The 22,378-nt window shown below is 25.4% G+C and overlaps 1 protein-coding gene across 2 annotated transcripts in view; it reads left to right on the top strand.

Annotated features, from left to right (window-relative positions):
• Positions 1 to 22,378, top strand: part of loaf (low-density lipoprotein receptor domain containing lost and found) — a 242,989-nt gene that overhangs the window by 124,688 nt on the left and 95,923 nt on the right. For both annotated transcript variants that reach the window (XM_075305963.1, XM_075305964.1), the window contains exon 3: positions 19,540 to 19,763. In XM_075305963.1, coding sequence (XP_075162078.1) covers positions 19,540 to 19,763 — 224 coding nt within the window. The remainder of the gene's footprint in view (positions 1 to 19,539; positions 19,764 to 22,378) is intronic.

The following is a 22,378-nucleotide window of genomic DNA, read 5'->3' as shown; positions in this document are numbered from 1 at the left end:
AAATAGTGGTCATAGACCCATCTTTTAGTATACCGATCGGCTTAGAATTAAATTCTGAGTGTGCAAAGTACAGCTCGTAGTTTTAGTCCGATTGTCCTAAAATTTGGTATAGGGTCCTGTTTCGGCTCAAAGACGATCCCAGCTATATCTAAACCTGTAGACGATCCCTACAGATTTAGATATAGCTGTCATATATATTTTTCACCGATCTGGTCATAATTGGCGTGTGTATCAACCGATCTTCCTCAAATTCCGTACATCCGAATATTTTATGGGTCTCGAAAAACTTGCAAAATATCAGCCAAATCGGTTCAGATTTAGATATATCTCCCATATATAGCTTTCGCCCGATTTACACTCATTTGCCCACAGAGGCCAATTTTTAACTCCGATTTAGTTGAAATTTGGCACAGGGAGTAGAATTAGCATTGTTACTATGTGTGCCAAATTTGGTTGAAATCGGTCCATATATAGCTTTCGCCCGATTTACACTCATATGACCACAGAAAATTTAGATCTACAAAGTGGTGCAGGGTATAATATAGTCGGCCCCGCCCGACTTTAGACTTTCCTTACTTGTTTTTTATCTTCTATAGAAAAAATTTGACAAAATTTTTATTGAAAAAAAAAAATTCACAAAATTTTCTAAAGAAATAAAATTTTAACAAAATTTTATATAGAAATAAAATTAAAAAAAAATCTATAGAAATAAAATTTTGACAAAATTGTCTATAGAAATAAAATTTTGACAAACTTGTCTATAGAAATAAAATTAAAAAAAAAAATTCTATAGAAATAAAATTTTGACAAAATTATCTATAGACATAACATTTTGACAAAATTGTCTATAGATATAAAATTTTGACAAAAATTTTCTATAGAAATAAAATTTTGACAAAATTTTCGATAGAAATAAAATTTTGACAAAATTGTCTATAGAAATAAAATTTTGAGAAAATTTTCTATAGAAATAAAAATTTGAGAAAATTTTCTCTAGAAATAAAATTTTGGGAAAATTTTAACAAAATTTTATATAGAAATAAAATTTTGACAAACTTGTCTATAGAAATAAAATTAAAAAAAAATTTCTATAGAAATAAAATTTTGACAAAATTGTCGATAGAAATAAAATTTTGACAAAATTGTCGATAGAAATAAAATTTTGTAAAAATTGTCGATAGAAATAAAATTTTGACAAAATTGTCTATAGGAAAAAAATTTTGACAAACTTGTCAATAGAAATAAAATTTTGACAAAATTGTTTATAGAAATAAAATTTTGACAAAATTTTCTATAGAAATAAAGATTTGAGAAAATTTTCTCTAGAAATAAAGTTTTGAGAAAATTTTCTATAGAAATAAAATGTTGAGAAAATTTTCTTTAGAAATAAAATGTTGAGAAAATGTTCTTTAGAAATAAAAATTTGAGAAAATTTTCTCTAGAAATAAAATTTTCAGAAAATTTTCTTTAGACATAAAATTTTAACAAAATTTTCCACAGAAATATAATTTTGACAAAATTTTCTATAGAAATAAAATTTTGACAAGTAATTTAATATTTTTTTTTTGTAATTTTTATTAATTACACAATTTTACTTAATTTGTTTATTAGCTTTGGTTAAGAAATGCATCATTCCCTTAATCAGAAAGGACTGGCCGAAAGTCCCTCAGAACAAATTATTTCCCTAGCCCCAACTTTGTTTAGGTTAAATGACTCTGGGTAGACATTTTGTTAGTCCTTCAAGTAGAATATTTTATTTATTAAACTCTAACTCAATACTATCCTATTATGTGTTTTTCATAAATTTATTCCAATTGAATTTATTTGTCCTACATTTATAAACAAAACTCCAATCAAAATGTTTAATTGAAAATTACCTTTATAGCACACGGATTTCCTTTTCATTTTTTTGTTAAATTTTGAAGTCCTTTGTGTTTGACTAGAATCTTTATGGTCTATGGTCTTCAGCTACAACGAGAAAAATATTTTTTGTGATTTAGAAGTAACATCGGTACAAAGAAAATAAAGCTCATTAAAGATAAACATGACCATAACTTCAATTGCCTCTTATATTTCGCAAAAAAAAAAAACAAAAATTACAAATATCAAAAATCGCTTTATTGTTTTTCAAACAATATTCGGGAGAATGCAACACTTTTCGTATCCCGCCAAATAAAAGGCTACCCTCGTAAAGAGATACATCAGTAGGAAGAGCAAAATTTCACTTGAAAACAGTTTTTTTATTGTGTACATATATCCACATAGAGACTTCCTTTTCCACTCTCCAATTAATAGGCTGGTATTCAATTGAATTGATATAATTCGATATTGTTAGACCCTGTTCAAAGGTAATGGCAATTTAAAAAAAGCACACACACAAAACAAATAAATACAACTAAAAGAAATGAAAAAAATATAGGAACCACTCATGGAACCTTTACCACGATTACATTTGGAATGATAATAGAAACTCTGGTTGGTGGAGTCAAAACAAAAACTAGAAAATAGAAGAGGAGAAAAAATCTATACCATTATAACGAACAGACTCCTTTGGAGAAATTGTGAACTAAAATTCACGATGGAAATGACAAAGCTACAATAAAAATAATACACAATATTTCTTATAGAAAACAAGTATAAACAGAAGTAAATTCGGCCGGACCGAATTTTAAATACCCACCACCATGACTCAAGTATAATAGTTTACTATGAAAACTCTTCGTCGTAGTGGGTTACTTGATAATATATAGAATTGTAGGAGGTTTGATGACAAATCTTCTCCCAAACGAGCCAGCTCCCGAAGACAAACTTTAAAGATTCTACCTATGAAGACCAGATAAGATTCTGGATTTATGAGAACCAATTTTGTTTGAGTTTTAGAGAAAATATAAACATATCGTGTATATGTTGAAATTACGCCTTGATTTAAAATCTTAAATCTGTAGATATTTCCACATTTATTTAAATACGATGAGTAAAATCTGGAAATTTTACTTTCAGTTTGAAGAAATTTTCATGATCAGTGCGCCTGCTATACCCTGAAAGAAGTGTTTTCTTTTTTGAGAAACGTAATTTTAGACAAGCAAAGTTTTCTTTTGACACAAATTTTAGAGACAATCGTTGAATAAACGAAAACACTTTATAAGAAAAAGAAATTTCGTTTGTCTAAAATTTTATTATAGATTACTAATTTCCAGCAAATCGGATAAAAACTACGGATTCTAGAAGCCCAAGAAATAAAGCCGGGGGATCGGTGTATATGGGGGCTATATCAAAAAATGGACCGATGGGCACCATTTTTGGCACACCTTTTTATGGTCCCAAAAGAACTCTACATTTTCAATTTCAGGAAAATCGGATAGAAAATATAGTTTCTAGAAGCCCAAGAAGCAGCATCGGGAAATCAGTCTCTATGGGGTCTATATCAAAACACGGACCGATGAGCACCGTTTTCGGCACACCTTTTTATGGTCCTCAAATACCTCTAGATTTCCAATTTCAGGCAAATCGGATGGTAAATATAGTTTCTAGAAGACCTAAAAGCAAAATCGGGATATCGGTCTATATGGGGGCTATACCAAAACATGGACCGATAAGCACCATTTTTGGCACACCTTTTTATGGTCCTCAAATACCTCTATATTTCCAATTTAAGGCAAATTGGATAAAAGCTACGGTTTTTATAGGCCCAAGACTCCAAATCGGGAGGTTGGTTTATATGGGGGCTATATCAAAACATGGACCGATGCGGACCATTGTCGACACACCTCTTTATGGCCCCAAAATACCTTTAGATTTTCAATTTCATACAAATCGGATAGAAAATATTGTTTCTAGGCGCGTAAGAAGCAAAATCGAGAGATCGGTCTATATGGGGGCTATACCAAAACATGGACCGATATGGACCATTTTCAACACACCTCTTTATAGTCCCACAATACCTCTAGATTTCCAATTTCAGGCAAATCGGATGGTAAATATAGTTTCTAGACGCCCACGAAACAAAATCGGGAGATCGGTCTATATGGGGGCTATATCAAAACATGGACCGATACGAACGATTTTCGACACACCTCCTTATGGTCCTAAAATACCTCTGGATTTTCAATTTCAGACAAATCGGATAGAAAATACTGTTTCTAGACGCCTAAGAAGCAAAATCGGGAGGTCGGTCTATATGGGGGCTATACTAAAACATGGACCGATACGGACCATTTTTGACACACCTCTTTATGGTCCCAAAATACCTCTAGATTTCTAATTTCCGGCAAATCTGATAAAAACTACGGTTTTTATAGGCCCAAGAACCCCAAATCGGGAGGTCGGTTTATATGGGGACTATATCAAAACTTGGACCGATATAGCCCATCTTAGAACTTGACCTGCCTGCAAACAAAAAACTAATCTGTGCCAAATTTCGGGACGATGGCGCCATTATTGAAGGCTGCAGCGTGATTACAACAGACAGACGGACAGACGGACATGCTTATATCGTCTTAGAATTTCTCCCTGATCAAGAATATATATACTTTATATAGTCGGAAATCGATATTTCGATGTGTTACAAACGGAATGATGAACTTATTATACCCCCGTCACCATTTTATGGTGGTGGGTATAAAAATTTACAAAGTTTCATATAAAAAACATTTTGACAAAATTTCTTATAGAAATAAAATTTTGAGAAAATTTTCTATAGAAATAAAATGTTGACAAAATTCTTTATAGAAATAACATTTTGACAACATTTTCTATAGAAAAACAAGTAAGGAAAGTCTAAAGTCGGGCGGGGCCGACTATATTATACCCTGCACCACTTTGTAGATCTAAATTTTCGATACCATATCACATCCGTCAAATGTGTTGGGGCCTATATATAATGGTTTGTCCCAAATACATACATTTAAATATCACTCGATCTGGACAGAATTTGATAGACTTTTACAAAATCTAATGACTCAAAATTTAAGTTGGCTAATGCACTAGGGTGGAACATAATTTTAGTAAAAAAATATGGGAAACAATTAAATCTGAAGCAATTTTAAGGAAACTTCGCAAAATTTTATTTATGATTTATCGCTCGATATATATGTATTAGAAGTTGAGGAAAATTAGAGTCATTTTTATAACTTTTAGACTAAGCAGTGGCGATTTTACAAGGAAAATGTTGGTATTTGGACGATTTTTGTCGACATCAGAAAAACATATATATGGGAGCTATATCTAAATCTGAAGCGATTTCAACCAAATTTGGCACGCATAGCTACAATGCTAATTCTTCTCCCTGTGCAAAATTTCAACTAAATCGAAGTTAAAAATTGGCCGCTGTGGTCATATGAGTGTAAATCGGGCGAGAGCTATATATGGGAGATATATATAAATCTGAACCGATTTCAACCAAATTTAGCACGCATAGCTATAAAGCTAATTCTACTCCCTGTGCAAATTGTCAACTAAATCGAAGCAAAAAAATTGGCCTCTGTGGTCATATGAATGTAAATCGGGCGAACGATATATATGAGAGCTATATCTAAATCTGAACCGATTTAAATAAAATTTGGCACACTTGACTACACTACTAATTGTACTCCTAGTGCAAAATTTCAACCAAATTGGGATAAAACTCTGGCTTCTGGGACCGTATTAGTCCATATAGGGCGAAAGATATATATGGGAGCTATATCTAAATCTGAACCGATTTCAATAAAATTTGGCACTCTTGACTATGGTACTAATTGTTCTTCTTGTACAAAATTTTAAGCAAATTAGGGTAAAACTCTGGCTTCTGGGACCATATAAGTCCATATCGGGCGAAATATATATATGGGAGCTATATCTAAATCTGAACCGATTTCTTCCAAAATCAATAGGGTTCTATTCTGAGCCAAAACACATACTTGTGCCAAATTTGAAATCGATTAGACTAAAACTGCGACCTAGACTTTGATTACAAAAATGTGTTCACGGACAGACAGACATGGCTATATCGACTCAGGAGCCCACTCTGAGCATTTTTGCCAAAGACACCATATGTCTATCTCGTCTCCTTCTGGGTGTTGCAAACATATGCACTAACTTATAATACCCTGTTCCACAGTGTGGCGCAGGGTATAAAAATTTTGACAAAATTTTCTATAGAAATAAACTTTTGACAAAATTTTCGATAGAAATAAAATGTTGACAAAATTTTCTATAGAAATAAAATTTTGACAAAATTTTCTATAGGAAGAACATTGTCTATAAAAATAAAATTTTGACAAAATTTTCTATAGAAATAAAATAATGACAAAATTTTCTGTAAAAATAAAATTTTGACAAAATTTTTATAGAAATAAAAATTTGACAAAAGCTTCTCTATCAATAAAATTTTGACAAAATTTTCTATAGAAATAAAATGTTGACAAAAGTTTGTGTAGAAATAAAAATTTGTCAAAATTTACTATAGACATAAATTTTTGTCAAAATATAGAAATACATTTTTGATAAAATTTTCTTTAGGAATAAAATTTTGTGAAAATTTTCTATAGAGATAAAATTTTGATAAAATTTTTTTAGAAATATAATTTTGTGAAAATTTTCTATAGAGATAAAATTTTGACAAAATTTTCTATAGAAATAAAATTTTGACAACATTTTCTATAGAATTAAAATAATGACAAAATTTTCTGTAAAAATAAAATTTTGACAAAATTTGTATAGAAATAAAAATTTGACTAAAGTCTCTCTATCAATAAAATTTTGACAAAATTTTCTGTAGAAATAAAATGTTGACAAAAGTTTCTGTAGAAATAAAAATTTGTCAAAATTTATTTTAGAAATAAATTTTTGTAAAAATATAGAAATAAATTTTTGATAAAATTTTCTTTAGAAATAAAATTTTGTGAAAATTTTCTATAGAGATAAAATTTTGATAAAATTTTTTTAGAAATATAATTTTGTGAAAATTTTCTATAGAGATAAAATTTTGACAAAATTTTCTATAGAAATAAAATTTTGACAACATTTTCTATAGAAATAAAATTTTGACAAAATTTTCTATAGAAATAAAATTTTGACAACATTTTCTATAGAAATAAAATTTTGACAACATTTTCTATAGAAATAAATTTTTGACAATATTTTCTATAGAAATAAAAGTTTGACAAAATTATCTATAGAAATAAATTTTTGATAAAATTTTCTTTAGAAATAAAATTTTGTGAAAATTTTCTATAGAGATAAAATTTTGATAAAATTTTTTTAGAAATATAATTTTGTGAAAATTTTCTATAGAGATAAAATTTTGACAAAATTTTCTATAGAAATAAAATTTTGACAACATTTTCTATAGAAATAAAATTTTGACAACATTTTCTATAGAAATAAATTTTTGACAAAATTTTCTATAGAAATAAAAGTTTGACAAAATTATCTATAGAAATAAAATGTTGACAAAACTTTCTACAGAAATAAAATTTTGACAAAATTTTCTATAGAAATAAAATTTTGACAAAATGTTCTATAAAAATAAAATTTTGATAAAATTTTCTATAGAAATAAAACGTTAATAAAATTGTTTATAGAAATAAAATATTATACCCCCATCACCATCCTCTGGTTATGGTGAGGTATAAAAATAAACTCAAATCACCTTATTTTATTGTAAAGACAACCCTTACCCTAGAATTTAATTTGTCTGAAATTCCATTCCAAAATCAGCGTTGTATCTATGAAATATTTCTCCTTCAAATGAGTCGTTGACAGAGTTTGCCAACAAATTTTTTGTCATAGTTGTTCATTTTTCCTTCACTTAAGATTATTACCATCCATAATAAATGTTAATGTCTGTCAAACTTTTAATTTGTCACCTCAGCCCCGACCCCCCAAACAGCCCACCCCACCCTTGGCAATCGCAATGGATTTTTTTTTTTGCATTTTAGCCCCATAGACATGAACTTGTATTTCTTCACCAACTATTTTGCATTGCCTTGCCTTTTCAGTAAACTGTTAAAGGCTATGCCAGTATTGAAAGATATTTGCTATATGTCATTCTTGGCCCGCCCATCTTGTGCATAATAATGAGAAGAAATCATTGTAATAAAAAATTCAAAAGAAAAGTTTCTTGGAGCAAAAATTTCTTTATGGGCATTGTGACATTTTGAGATGAAATCGCAATACCTCGTGAGATTCATTCCAACTGTCATTTAGGCAATTAATGTTCACGGTGTTTGGTCATGTAGCACCAATAGAGTGTCGTCAGACAACCAGCATCCTTTGTAACCCATGGCACTAACTACTAAGTTTGTTTCAATGGTATTTCCGGCAACCATTATCAATGGGAACAGACATGAAAACACACGCAAAGGCCATAAGAGTGAGTAGGAGGGAGAGAGTGGGGGCAGAGGATGCTTAAAAGCATTATAGTCAATTGTGCCAGCATTAACAGCTCCAACATCTAGGGGCTATATACGTATATATCTAAATACCATTACAGCATAGTTCTTTCAATGTTTAGCAGTGATGTCCTAGAGCTTTTCGACAGGTTCTCCAAAGAAATTTTATTACTATTGAAAATTTGGTCAAAATTTTATTTCTAGAGAAAATTTTGCAAAAAATTTTATTTCTATAGAAATTTTTTGGAAAAAAATTATTACTATAGAACACTTTCTGAAACTTTATTTTTATGGAAAATTTTGCCAAAATTTTATTTCCATCGAAAATTTGATAAAAATTTTATTTCAATAGAAATTGTTTGACAAAATTTTATTTTTATAGAAAATTTTGTGATTTTATTTCTTTAGAAAAATTTTATTTCTATAGAAAGTTTTCTCAAAATTTAATTTATATAAAAAATTTTGTCAAAATTTTATTTCTACAGAAAATTTTGTCAACATTTTAACTTCTTCAGAAAATTTTGTCAGAATGTTATTTTCATAGAAATTTTCTTACAATTTTATTTCTATAGGAAATATTGTCAAAATTTTATTTCTTTAGAAAATTTTGTCAAAAATTTATTTCTATAGAAAATTTTTTCAAAATTTTATTTCTATAGAAAATTTTATCAAAATTTTATTTTTACAGAAGATTTTTGATAAAATTTGTATTTCTATAGAAAATTTTGTCAAAATTTAATTTCGATAGAAAATTTTCTCTAAGTTTTATTTTTATGGAAAATGTTTTCAAAAGTTTTAAGTTTTATTTCTATGGAAAATGTTTTTTATTTCTATAGAAAATTTGCTCAAAATTTTATTGATAGAGAAAATTTTCTCAAAATTTTATTGATACAGAAAATTTTCTCAAATTTTATTGATACAGAAAATTTTCTCAAATTTTATTGATAGAGAAATTTTCGTCACAATTTTATTTCTATAAAAAATGTTCTCAGAATTTTAACTTCTATAGAAAATTTTGCCAAAATTTTATTTCTATAGGAAATTTTGTCAAAATTTTATTTCTATAGAAAATTTTTTCAAAATTCTATTTCTATAGAAATTTTTCTCAAAATTTTATTGATAGCGACAATTTTCTCAAAATTTTATTGATAGAGAAAATTTTCTCAAATTTTAATGATAGAGAAATTTTTGACAAAATTTTATTTCTATAGAAATTTTTCTCATAATTTTATTGATAGAGTAAATTTTCTCAAAATTTTATTGATAGAGAACATTTTTTCAAAATTTTATAGATAGATAAAATTTTCTCAACATTTTTTTTGATAGAGAAATTTTTTTCAAAATTTTATATCTATAGCAAATTTTGTCAAATATCTATTTCTATAGATTTTTTTTAATTTTATTATTATTATTTTTTTTTTTTTGTGTTTTGGAGTTTAGGAATATTAAAACTATGAGAACTGCCCCTTGATACGTTTGGTCAGGTATACTCTTTTAGATTTTAACTTGCCAGTGCTCTCTTGATCACACCATTAACACAATGACAATGTCGCTAAAATTTTTTCCCACATAATTGCCGTAAAAAGCAAGCAAGACATTGCATATCAAATGCCTGATACTATACTATATTTTATTTCTATAGAAAATGTTCTCAAAATTTTATTTTTACAGAAAATTTTGTCAACGTTTTAACTTCTACAGAAAATTTTGTCAGAATGTTATTTCCATAGAAATTTCTCAAAATTTTATTTCTATAGAAAATATTGTCAAAATTTTATTTCTGTAGAAAATTTTGTCAAAATTTTATTTCTATAGATTTTTTTTCAAAATTTTATTTCTATAGAAAATTTAATCAAAATTTTATTTTTATAGAAGATTTTTGATAAAATTTGTATTTCTATAGAAACTTTTGTCAAAATTTAATTTCGATAGAAATTTTTTTTTTATTTCTATGGAAAATGTTTTCAAAATTTTATTTATTTTTTTTTCTAAATTTTCTTAAAAATTTTGTTTCTATAAAAAATTTTCTCAAAATTTTAACTTCTATAGAAAATTTTGTCAACATTTTATTTATGTAATAAATTTTCTCAAAATTTTAACTTCTGTAGAAAATTTCGCCAACATTTTTTTTTTTCTATAGATCGTCAAAATTTTATTTCTATAAAAAATTTTCTCAGAATTTTAACTTCTATAGAAAATTTTGCCAAAATTTTATTTCTATAGAAAATTTTTTCAAAATTCTATTTCTATAGAAATTTTTCTCAAAATTTTATTTCTGTAGAAAATTTTCTCAAAATTTTATTGATAGCGACAATTTTCTCAAAATTTTATTGATAGAGAAAATTTTCTTAAATTTTAATGATAGAGAAATTTTTGTCAAAATTTTATTTCTATAGAAATTTTTCTCATAATTTTATTGAAAGAATAAATTTTCTCAAAATTTTATTGATAGAGAACATTCTTTCAAAATTTTATAGATAGATAAAATTTTCTCAAAAATTTTTTTTGATAGAGAAATTTTTGTCAACATTTTATTGATAGAGAAATTTTTGTCAAAATTTTATTGATATATCAAATTTTCTCAAAATTTTATTGATAGAGAAATTTTTCTCAAAATTTTATTGATAGAAAAAATTTTCTCAAAATTTTATTGATAGAGAAAATATTCTCAAAATTGTATATCTATAGTAAATTTTGTCAAATATCTATTTCTATAGCTTTTTTTTTTAATTTTATTATTATTATTATTTTTGTTTGTTTTGTTTTTGAGTTTAGGAATATTAAAACTATGAGAACTGCCCTATGATACGTTTGGTCAGGTATACTCTTTTAGATTTTAACTTGCCAGTGCTCTCTTGATCACAACAATGACAATGTCGCTAAAAATTTTTCCCACATAATTGCCGTAAAAACAAGCAAGACATTGCATATCAAATGCCTGATACTGTACTATATTTTATTTCTATAGAAAATGTTCTCAAAATTTTATTTCTACAGAAAATTTTGTCAACGTTTTAACTTCTACAGAAAATTTTGTCAGAATGTTATTTCCATAGAAATTTCTCAAAATTTTATTTCTATAGAAAATATTGTCAAAATTTTATTTCTATAGAAAATTTTGTCAAAATTTTATTTCTATAGAATTTTTTTTTTCAAAATTTTATTTCTATAGAAAATTTAATCAAAATTTTATTTTTATAGAAGATTTTTGATAAAATTTGTATTTCTATAGAACATTTTGTCAACATTTAATTGCGATAGAAAATTTTCTCTAAGTTTTATTTCTATGGAAAATGTTTTCAAAATTTTATTTCTTCTTTTTCCAAATTTTCTTAAAAATTTTGTTTCTATAGAAAATTTTCTCAAAATTTTAACTTCTATAGAAAATTTTGTCAAAATTTTATTTATGTAATAAATTTTCTCAAAATTTTAACTTCTGTAGAAAATTTCGCCAACATTTTATTTCTATAGACAATTTTGTCGAAATTTTATTTCTATAAAAAATTTTCTTAGAATTTTAACTTCTATAGAAAATTTTGCCAAAATTTTATTTCTATAGGAAATTTTGTAAAAATTTTATTTCTATAGAAAATTTTTTCAAAATTCTATTTCTATAGAAATTTCTCTCAAAATTTTATTTCTGTAGAAAAATTTCTCAAAATTTTATTGATAGCGACATTTTTTCTCAAAATTTTATTGATAGAGAAAATTTTCTCAAATTTTAAGGATAGAGAAATTTTTGTCAAAATTTTATTTCTATAGAAATTTTTCTAATAATTTTATTGATAGAGTAAATTTTCTCAAAATTTTATTGATAGAGAACGTTTTTTCAAAATTTTATAGATAGATAAAATTTTCTAAAAAAATTTTTTTGATAGAGAAATTTTTGTCAAAATTTTATTGATAGAGAAATTTTTGTCAAAATTTTATTGATATATAAAATTATCTCAAATTTTATTGATATATAAAATTTTCTCAAAATTTTATTGATAGAGAAAATTTTCTCAAAATTTTATTGATAGAGAAATTTTTCTCAAAATTTTATTGATAGAAAAAATTTTCTCAAAATTTTATTGATAGAGAAAATATTCTCAAAATTGTATATCTATAGTAAATTTTGTCAAATATCTATTTCTATAGTTTTTTTTTTTTTTTTTGTTTAAATTTTATTATTATTATTATTTTTGTTTGTTTTGTTTTTGAGTTTAGGAATATTAAAACTATGAGAACTGCCCTATGATACGTTTGGTCAGGTATACTCTTTTAGATTTTAACTTGCCAGTGCTCTCTTGGTCACACCATTAACACAATGACAATGTCGCTAAAAATTTTTCCCACATAATTGCCGTAAAAAGCAAGCAAGACATTGCATATCAAATGCCTGATACTACACTATACCGAAACAGAAACGGTGAGAGGGAGAGTGAAAGATAAGGAGAGAGAGAGAATAACGGCATATTCCAAGAGTATAGCCATTGGAAACACTTAAATATCTAGAGCATTTCAAGAGATTAAGCTAGGATGTAAAGAGACCCACCAAAATAAACTCTAAAGGGTGGAAGGGGGTTTCCACTTTACTGTAATAAATGATTGACAGTTTAAGTAGGCAAATGTCATAGCAAAAATCCTAAGAAATTTTCTTTTTTTAAACCCTTTATTGGCCAACCTGGGTTTTATTATATTTCCAGCCATTTATAACAAAACAAAATTGGAAATAAAAAACAAAATTGATTTTAGAAAAAGTTACAAACTTAAATATATAAAAAACAAACATTCCTATCATTTAAAGCCTTACAATTTACTCCTTGAAACATGGATTCTTGTTGTCTCATTTTCAAAATAAATTAACGAAATTTTAAACAAGAACATAATGTCAGAAATACCAAAAGTTTAATATACACAAACAAAAAAAAAAGATGTTAATTTGTTCATTGTATTTTTTTTTTACTTCGCCGTCATCTGCCATAGCTGTTATCAGCTATAGAACAATTTGTTGCTGGAAATGTTCATGTTCAAAAACTTCCCTTCTAATTTCTCTCTAGGTTAATTTCAAGTCGTAATTTCTTATGAATATTACCTTACGCACGTAGAGCATTCAGTTTACATCTCTTTCTGGCAACTGGTATGCACGTAGTATAATCACATAGGAAGCACCTAAAAGTATGCTGAACATTTTCACGAAGTTTTGTATAAAGCAAACAACAATGCACCAGGAATGAAAACAAAGGGATGGAGTGAGGGGGTTGGAATTGGGGGATGGGGTTCATTCAGTTTATTTTTGTAAAGAAAAATTCTTCTTGAAGAAAAACTTTTGGGCTTTCAGATAATTATTCTTCGTTCCCTTTGAAAGAAACACACACACTCGCTCACAGACAAATCTTGTCTCTCTTAAAACAATGCTGTTTGTAGTTGTCATAGTTTTCAGATGTCATTTTTGTTGTGATTTTATCAATGCTGTGGCCCTTGCTGCTTGATTCTTAAAATAATAAAAATACGGCATGATTTGTTTTTTTAGGAAATTCCAAGAAGTAATTATTTTCGTAAACGAAAATGACGCTGAATATAAGTGCACAGAAAAAAAGGCATCGTTAAACGGATGCCAAAATTTAATTTATTTTTATTAAAAAAGCAAATATTTGCCATAAAATAACGCAATATCGAAATGCGTTAAAATTTACCCAAATGTTTAAATACAAATTTTGACAAAATTTCTATAGAAATAAAATTTTCTATAGAAATAAAATTTTGACAAAATATTCTATAGCAATAAAGTTTTGACAAAAGTTTCCACAGAAATAAAATTTTGACAAAAGTTTCCGTAGAAATAAAATTTTGACAACATTTTCTATAGAATGAAAATTTTGGCAATATTTTCTATAGAAATAAAATGTTGACAAAATTTTCCACAGAAATAAAATTTTCTATAGAAATAAAATTTTGACAAAATTTTATATAGAAATAAAATTATGACCAAATTTTCTATAGAATAAAATTTTGGCAAACATTTCTATAGCAAAAAAAATTTGACAAAATTTTCTATAAAAGGTTAGGTTAGGTTAGGTGGCAGCCCGATGTATCAGGCTCACTTGGACTATTCAGTCCATTGTGATACCACATTGGTGAACTTCTCTCTTATCACTGAGTGCTGCTCGATTTCATGTTAAGCTCAATGACAAGGGACCTCCTTTTTATAGCCGAGTCCGAACAGCGTTCCACATTGCAGTGAAACCACTTAGAGAAGTTTTGAAACCCCTCAGAAATGTCACCAGCATTACTGAGGTGGGATAATCCACCGCTGAAAAACTTTGTGGTGTTCGGTCGAAGCAGGGATCGAACCCACGACCTTGTGTATGCAAGGCGGGCATGCTAACCATTGCACCACGGTGGCTCCCAAATTTTCTATAGAAATAAAATGTTGACAACATTTTCTATGGAAATAAAATCTTGACAAAATATTCTATAGAAATTAAATCTTGACAAAATTTTCCATAGAAATAAAATGTTGACATAATTTTCCACAGAAATAAAATGTTGACTACATTTCTACATCTATAGAAATATTTCATCTATAGAAATAAAATTTTTACAAAATTTTCTATAGAAATGAAAGTTTGATACAGTTTTCTATAGAAATAAAATTTTTTACCAAATTTTCCATAAAACTAAAATTTTTACCAAATAGTCTATAGAAATAAAATGTTGACAAAATTTTCTATAGAAATAAAATTTTGACAAAATTTTCTATAGAAATAAAATTTTGACAAAATATTGTATAGAAATAAAATTTTGACAAAATTTTCTATAGAAATAAAATTTTGACAAAATATTCTATAGAAATTAAGTATTGACAATATTTTCCATAGAAATACAACATTTTATTTCTATGGAAAATATTGTCAATACTTAATTTCTATAGAATATTTTGTCAAAATTTTATTTCTATAGAAAATTTTTTCAAAATTTTATTTCTATAGAAAATTTTGTCAACATTTTATTTCTATAGAATAATAATTTTCCACAAAAATAAAATGTTGACAAAATTATATATAAATAAAATTTTGACAAAATTTTCTATAGAAATAAAATATGACAAAATTTTCTAACCAAATAAAATTTTGGCAAAAATTTCTATAGCAATCAAATGTTGACAAAATTTTCTATAGAAATAAAATTTTTACATAGTTTGCTATAGAAATAAATTTTTGACAAAATTTTCTATAGTAATACAATTTTGACAAAATTTTCTATTGAAATAAAATTTTGAAAAAAATTTTCTATAGAAATTAAGTTTTGTCACAAATTTTTATAGAAATAAAATTTTGATAAAATTTTCTTTAGAAATAAAATTTTGACAAAAATTTCTATAGAAATAAAATTTTGACAAAATTTTCTCTAGAAATAAAATTTTGACAAAATTTTCTCTAGAAATAAAATTTTGACAAAATTTTCTATAGAAATAAAATTTACACAAAATTTTCTATAGAAATAAAATTTACACAAAATTTTCTATAGAAATAAAATTATGATAAAATTTTCTAAACAAATAAAATGTTGGCAAAAATTTCTATAGCAATAAAATATTGACAAAAGTTTCTATAGAAATAAAATTTTGACATAATTTCCCAGCAAAAAAATTTGGAAGTTCTTTCAAAGGCACAACTTTAAAACCACTTTCAGAAGATGCACTCCCAACGATGTTCTTTATTATAACTACCCAGGAAGTTCTTTTAATTAAATTTTTTATATTTTGGTTTTTTTTCATACTTTTAATGGGTAATTTTAACTTTTTTTATTTCAAATAGTTTAAAAACAGAGTAAGAATTCATAAAATGGTACAAATCATCGAAAAAAATGCTAAATCCAATCTAAAAAATTGTGAATTTTTGAAAATATTTGAGGTCAAACGTTTCCGACATGCGTTAGAATCCATTATAAATTATAAAAATTATTTATTTGACAAAATATCACAGAATTTTTTATATTACATCCAAAACATTGAAATCGGATCACACCTACAGATGTGATGCAAATTCAGTTCAGCGGCTGTTGAAATGGAGGACTTCCGTCCTATGACAAGCCCATGTTAAATTCATCGCTTCTGCGTGAATTTTGCACAATTCCGGATCAAAAAGAACATTTTCATTACTTTTTTGGCGACGCTTTGTTTGCTGGGTTGCTACAGTAATACAATTTTGACAAAATTTTCTATAGTAATACAATTTTGACAAAATTTTCTATTGAAATAAAATTTTGAAAAAATTTTGTATAGAAATAAATTTTTGTCACAATTTTTTATAGATATAAAATTTTCTTTAGAAATAAAATTTTGACAAAATTTTCTATAGAAATAAAATTTAGACAAAATTTTCTCTAGAAATAAAGTTTTGTCACAAATTTTTATAGAAATAAATTTTTGACAAAATGTTCTATAGTAATACAATTTTGACAAAAATTTCTATAGAAATAAAATTTTGACAAAATTTTCTCTAGAAATAAAGTTTTGTCACAAATTTTTATAGAAATAAAATTTTGACAAAATTTTCTCTAGAAATAAAATTTTGACAAAATTTTCTATAGAAATAAAATTTACACAAAATTTTCTATAGAAATAAAATTTACACAAAATTTTCTATAGAAATAAAATTATGATAAAATTTTCTAAACAAATAAAATGTTGGCAAAAATTTCTATAGCAATAAAATATTGACAAAAGTTTCTATAGAAATAAAATTTTGACATAATTTCCCAGCAAAAAAATTTGGAAGTTCTTTCAAAGGCACAACTTTAAAACCACTTTCAGAAGATGCACTCCCAACGATGTTCTTTATTATAACTACCCAGGAAGTTCTTTTAATTAAATTTTTTATATTTTGTTTTTTTTTCATACTTTTAATGGGTAATTTTAACTTTTTTTATTTCAAATAGTTTAAAAACAGAGTAAGAATTCATAAAATGGTACAAATCATCGAAAAAAATGCTAAATCCAATCTAAAAAATTGTGAATTTTTGAAAATATTTGAGGTCAAACGTTTCCGACATGCGTTAGAATCCATTATAAATTATAAAAATTATTTATTTGACAAAATATCACAGAATTTTTTATATTACATCCAAAACATTGAAATCGGATCACACCTACAGATGTGATGCAAATTCAGTTCAGCGGCTGTTGAAATGGAGGACTTCCGTCCTATGACAAGCCCATGTTAAATTCATCGCTTCTGCGTGAATTTTGCACAATTCCGGATCCAAAAAGAACATTTTCATTACTTTTTTGGCGACGCTTTGTTTGCTGGGTTGCTACAGTAATACAATTTTGACAAAATTTTCTATAGTAATACAATTTTGACAAAATTTTCTATTGAAATAAAATTTTGAAAAAGTTTTGTATAGAAATAAATTTTTGTCACAATTTTTTATAGATATAAAATTTTCTTTAGAAATAAAATTTTGACAAAATTTTCTATAGAAATAAAATTTAGACAAAATTTTCTCTAGAAATAAAGTTTTGTCACAAATTTTTATAGAAATAAATTTTTGACAAAATGTTCTATAGTAATACAATTTTGACAAAAATTTCTATAGAAATAAAATTTTGACAAAATTTTCTCTAGAAATAAAGTTTTGTCACAAATTTTTATAGAAATAAAATTTTGACAAAATTTTCTCTAGAAATAAAATTTTGACAAAATTTTCTATAGAAATAAAATTTACACAAAATTTTCTATAGAAATAAAATTTACACAAAATTTTCTATAGAAATAAAATTATGATAAAATTTTCTAAACAAATAAAATGTTGGCAAAAATTTCTATAGCAATAAAATATTGACAAAAGTTTCTATAGAAATAAAATTTTGACATAATTTCCCAGCAAAAAAATTTGGAAGTTCTTTCAAAGGCACAACTTTAAAACCACTTTCAGAAGATGCACTCCCAACGATGTTCTTTATTATAACTACCCAGGAAGTTCTTTTAATTAAATTTTTTATATTTTGGTTTTTTTCATACTTTTAATGGGTAATTTTAACTTTTTTTATTTCAAATAGTTTAAAAACAGAGTAAGAATTCATAAAATGGTACAAATCATCGAAAAAAATGCTAAATCCAATCTAAAAAATTGTGAATTTTTGAAAATATTTGAGGTCAAACGTTTCCGACATGCGTTAGAATCCATTATAAATTATAAAAATTATTTATTTGACAAAATATCACAGAATTTTTTATATTACATCCAAAACATTGAAATCGGATCACACCTACAGATGTGATGCAAATTCAGTTCAGCGGCTGTTGAAATGGAGGACTTCCGTCCTATGACAAGCCCATGTTAAATTCATCGCTTCTGCGTGAATTTTGCACAATTCCGGATCCAAAAAGAACATTTTCATTACTTTTTTGGCGACGCTTTGTTTGCTGGGTTACTACAGTAATACAATTTTGACAAAATTTTCTATAGTAATACAATTTTGACAAAATTTTCTATTGAAATAAAATTTTGAAAAAATTTTGTATAGAAATAAATTTTTGTCACAATTTTTTATAGATATAAAATTTTCTTTAGAAATAAAATTTTGACAAAATTTTCTATAGAAATAAAATTTAGACAAAATTTTCTCTAGAAATAAAGTTTTGTCACAAATTTTTATAGAAATAAATTTTTGACAAAATGTTCTATAGTAATACAATTTTGACAAAATTTTCTATTGAAATAAAATTTTGACAAAATTTTCTATTTCTATGCTATTTTGTTTGGCCATACGCATATATGGCCAAACAGATTCAAATTACTAATACGCACCCCAATATCTAAATTAATTAAAATTTATCCATACGCTTAAATTATGAAATTTTAATTTTATCTACACAAGCTGAATTTTTATGAGAAAAATCTAAAAAACCAAACCAGATTTAATATACTCACAGTAATATGCTATAGATATGCTATAGATTTTAGAAATATCCACAATATGAAATATGTTTTTTGTTACAGATCTATGTATCCTAGCCTTCTTCTTTCCATTTTCAAAATTGAACTTGTTTGTTTTGGTTTATTTTTCGAGAGCCTATATTATTATATTTCTATAAGCGAATTGCATGTAACACTTAAAACCCCATAGCACAAAACTTTACTCATTCATTTCGTGTTGTTTGTTTTTTTCTTGCAGATTACATGCAATCGTTGTGCAAAAATCATTTTTTACAGCAGCTCTATAGAAAAATCGATGGCGCTGTACTATGGTCACAGAATGAACGTAATCTCGACTGTATCATCACCTTTCAAACGCATTCGATATTGCAGAGATTCATGTTACGCTTTGATATGTTGCAATTGGATTGTAATGATCATTTGTATGTCTATGATGGGGCTCATGCTGTGGCAACACCCAAGGTAAGTGTATTCTGATGACAATCGAATGCAATTGAAGTTAACGAATAAAAACATATATGTAGCAGGAATTGTAAAAAAAAAAAAAAACAAAAAAAAACTTAAAGCGATTTATTTCCAAAATTCAATAGACAAGATAATTTCAACGTAGGTTTTTTGTTTTTGCAGGAAGGGATACACTATCCCTATTATAACGTTTGTAAAATCGTCGTTTAAGGGACCCCATAAAGGCTATATATTCGTAGAGAACATCTCAATCGATTAATATTTGCTGTCAATTAATACCAATTGGTAAAATGTAACCTATTGTTCTCGATTCTTGGTTGGTTTCCTAAAAAAAAAAGTGCGATGTAAACCAATCTTTTAAAATATTTACCTCATAGCTCAGCAGTGTCATTTTGTACTCTCTCAGTTCTCTTAAGGTGATGCCAACTTTTGGTAGTAATTGATTTAATTTCAACTTCAAATTTGGCATAAGTATGAGTTTTGGGTCAGAATAGAACACCATAGTTTTTTTTGAAAAAATCTGTGTTTTGAGGTGATATATAAACATCGTTTAGTTTTCGAAGTTATTGCAATAAATTTAAATTTTGCGTATAGAAAAAATTTCGACATAATTTTTTATAGAAATAATATAAAATTTTTTATAGTAAACATATTTTGACAAAATTTTTATAGGATTAAATTTGGATAAAATTTTCTATAGAAATAAAATTTTATTTGTCAGCTTAAAAACCATTGCGTTGACTAAACTACAAGAGTAGCTGAACTAACAGAGCAAAAGAATGTTTGTCAAATTTATTTGGGCAAAGCCCTATAGACTGCAAGATGGTTGGATGGACGCACGTTTCGGAATTACCGAGATCATAACAAGAAACAAAATGTTGACAAAATTTTCTACAGAAATAAAATTTTGACAGAATTTTCTATAGAAATAAAATTTTGACAAAATTTTATATAGAAATAAAAATTTGATAAAATTTTCTATAAAAAAAATTTAACAGAATTTTCTATAAAAATAATATTTTGACAAAATTTTCTATAGAAATAAAATTTTGACAGAATTTTCTATAGAAATAAAATTTTGATAAAATTTTATATAGAAATAAAAATTTGATAAAATTTTCTATAAAAAAATTTAACAGAATTTTCTATAAAAATAATATTTTGACAAAATTTTCTATAGAAGTAAAAGTTGGACATACTTTTTTATAGAAATCATATGTTGACAAAATTTTCTACAGGATTAAAATTTGGATACAATTTTCTATAGAACATTTTTACAAAATTTGCTATAGAAATAAAAAATGACAATTTTCTATAGAGATAGAATTTTGACAAAATTTTCTATAGAAATAAAATTTTTACAAAAATTTCTATAGAAATAAAATATTTACAAAATTTTATATCGAAATAACAACTTAACAAAACTTTCTATAGAAATAAAATTTTGACAGAATTTTCTATAAAAATAAAATGTTGACAAAATTTTATATAGAAATATAGAAAAATCTGTGGATAACATTTTCTATAGAAACAAAATAAAAAAAAATTTATAGAAATAAAATATTGACAAAATTTTCTATAGAAACAAAATGTTTCTATAGAAATAAAATTTTTTATATAAATTTTTGTTTCCGATCAGACCAAACTTGGTCCATAAAAATTTTAAAATTTTACTTTAGATCCAATGGTTGGATCCAATGGAATTTGATCGTTTTTAAACATTTTCATCAAATTGACATTTTTAAAATTTTTATATAGAAATAAAATTTGGACATAATATTTAAAAAAAATATTTAAAAAAATATTTAAAATATTTTTATTGAAAAAAAATTTTGACACAATATTCCTTAACAATATAATTTTGACAAACATTTTTATAGAAATAAACTTTTGACGAAATTTTATACAGAAATATAGAAAAACAATATGGACACAAATTTCTATAGAAATAATATTTTGACAAACTTTTTTATAAACATAAAATGTTTACAAATCTTCTATAGAAATAAAATTTTTCTAATATTTTGACAAACTTTTTTATAAAAATAAAATGTTTACAAATCTTCTATAGAAATAAAATTTTCACAAAATTTTATATTTAAATATAGAAACAAAATATGGACAAAATTTTCTATAGAATTAAAATTTGGATAAATGCATCTACAGAAATACAATTTTGGATACATTTTTGTATCCGATCAGGCCAACATTGACACAAAAGATTGTAATTTTATTCCATTTTCACCAAGTTGATATTTTTTAAATAGGAATAAAATTTTATCAATAATTTCCACAAAATAAAAATTGTACACAATTTTCTAAAGAACTAAAATTTTGAAAATATCCTTTCTATAGAAATAATATTTTAACAAAATTTTCTATAGAAATAAAATTTTGACAAAATTTTCTGTAGAAAAAAAATTTTGACAACATTTTCTATGGAAATAAAATTTTGACAAAATTGTATACAGAAATAAAATTTTGTAAAAAATTGTATATAGAAATAAAATTTTGACAAAATTGTATACAGAAATAAAATTTTGACAAAATTTTCTATAGAAATAAAATTTTGACAAAATTTTCTGTAGAAATAAAATTTTGACAACATTTTC

This window comes from Haematobia irritans, chromosome 4, assembly GCF_050003625.1.
Source record: "Haematobia irritans isolate KBUSLIRL chromosome 4, ASM5000362v1, whole genome shotgun sequence".
Lineage (NCBI taxonomy): Eukaryota > Metazoa > Arthropoda > Insecta > Diptera > Muscidae > Haematobia > Haematobia irritans.
Note: the sequence above shows the minus strand (reverse complement) of the source record. Positions and strands in the feature narration are given on the sequence as shown.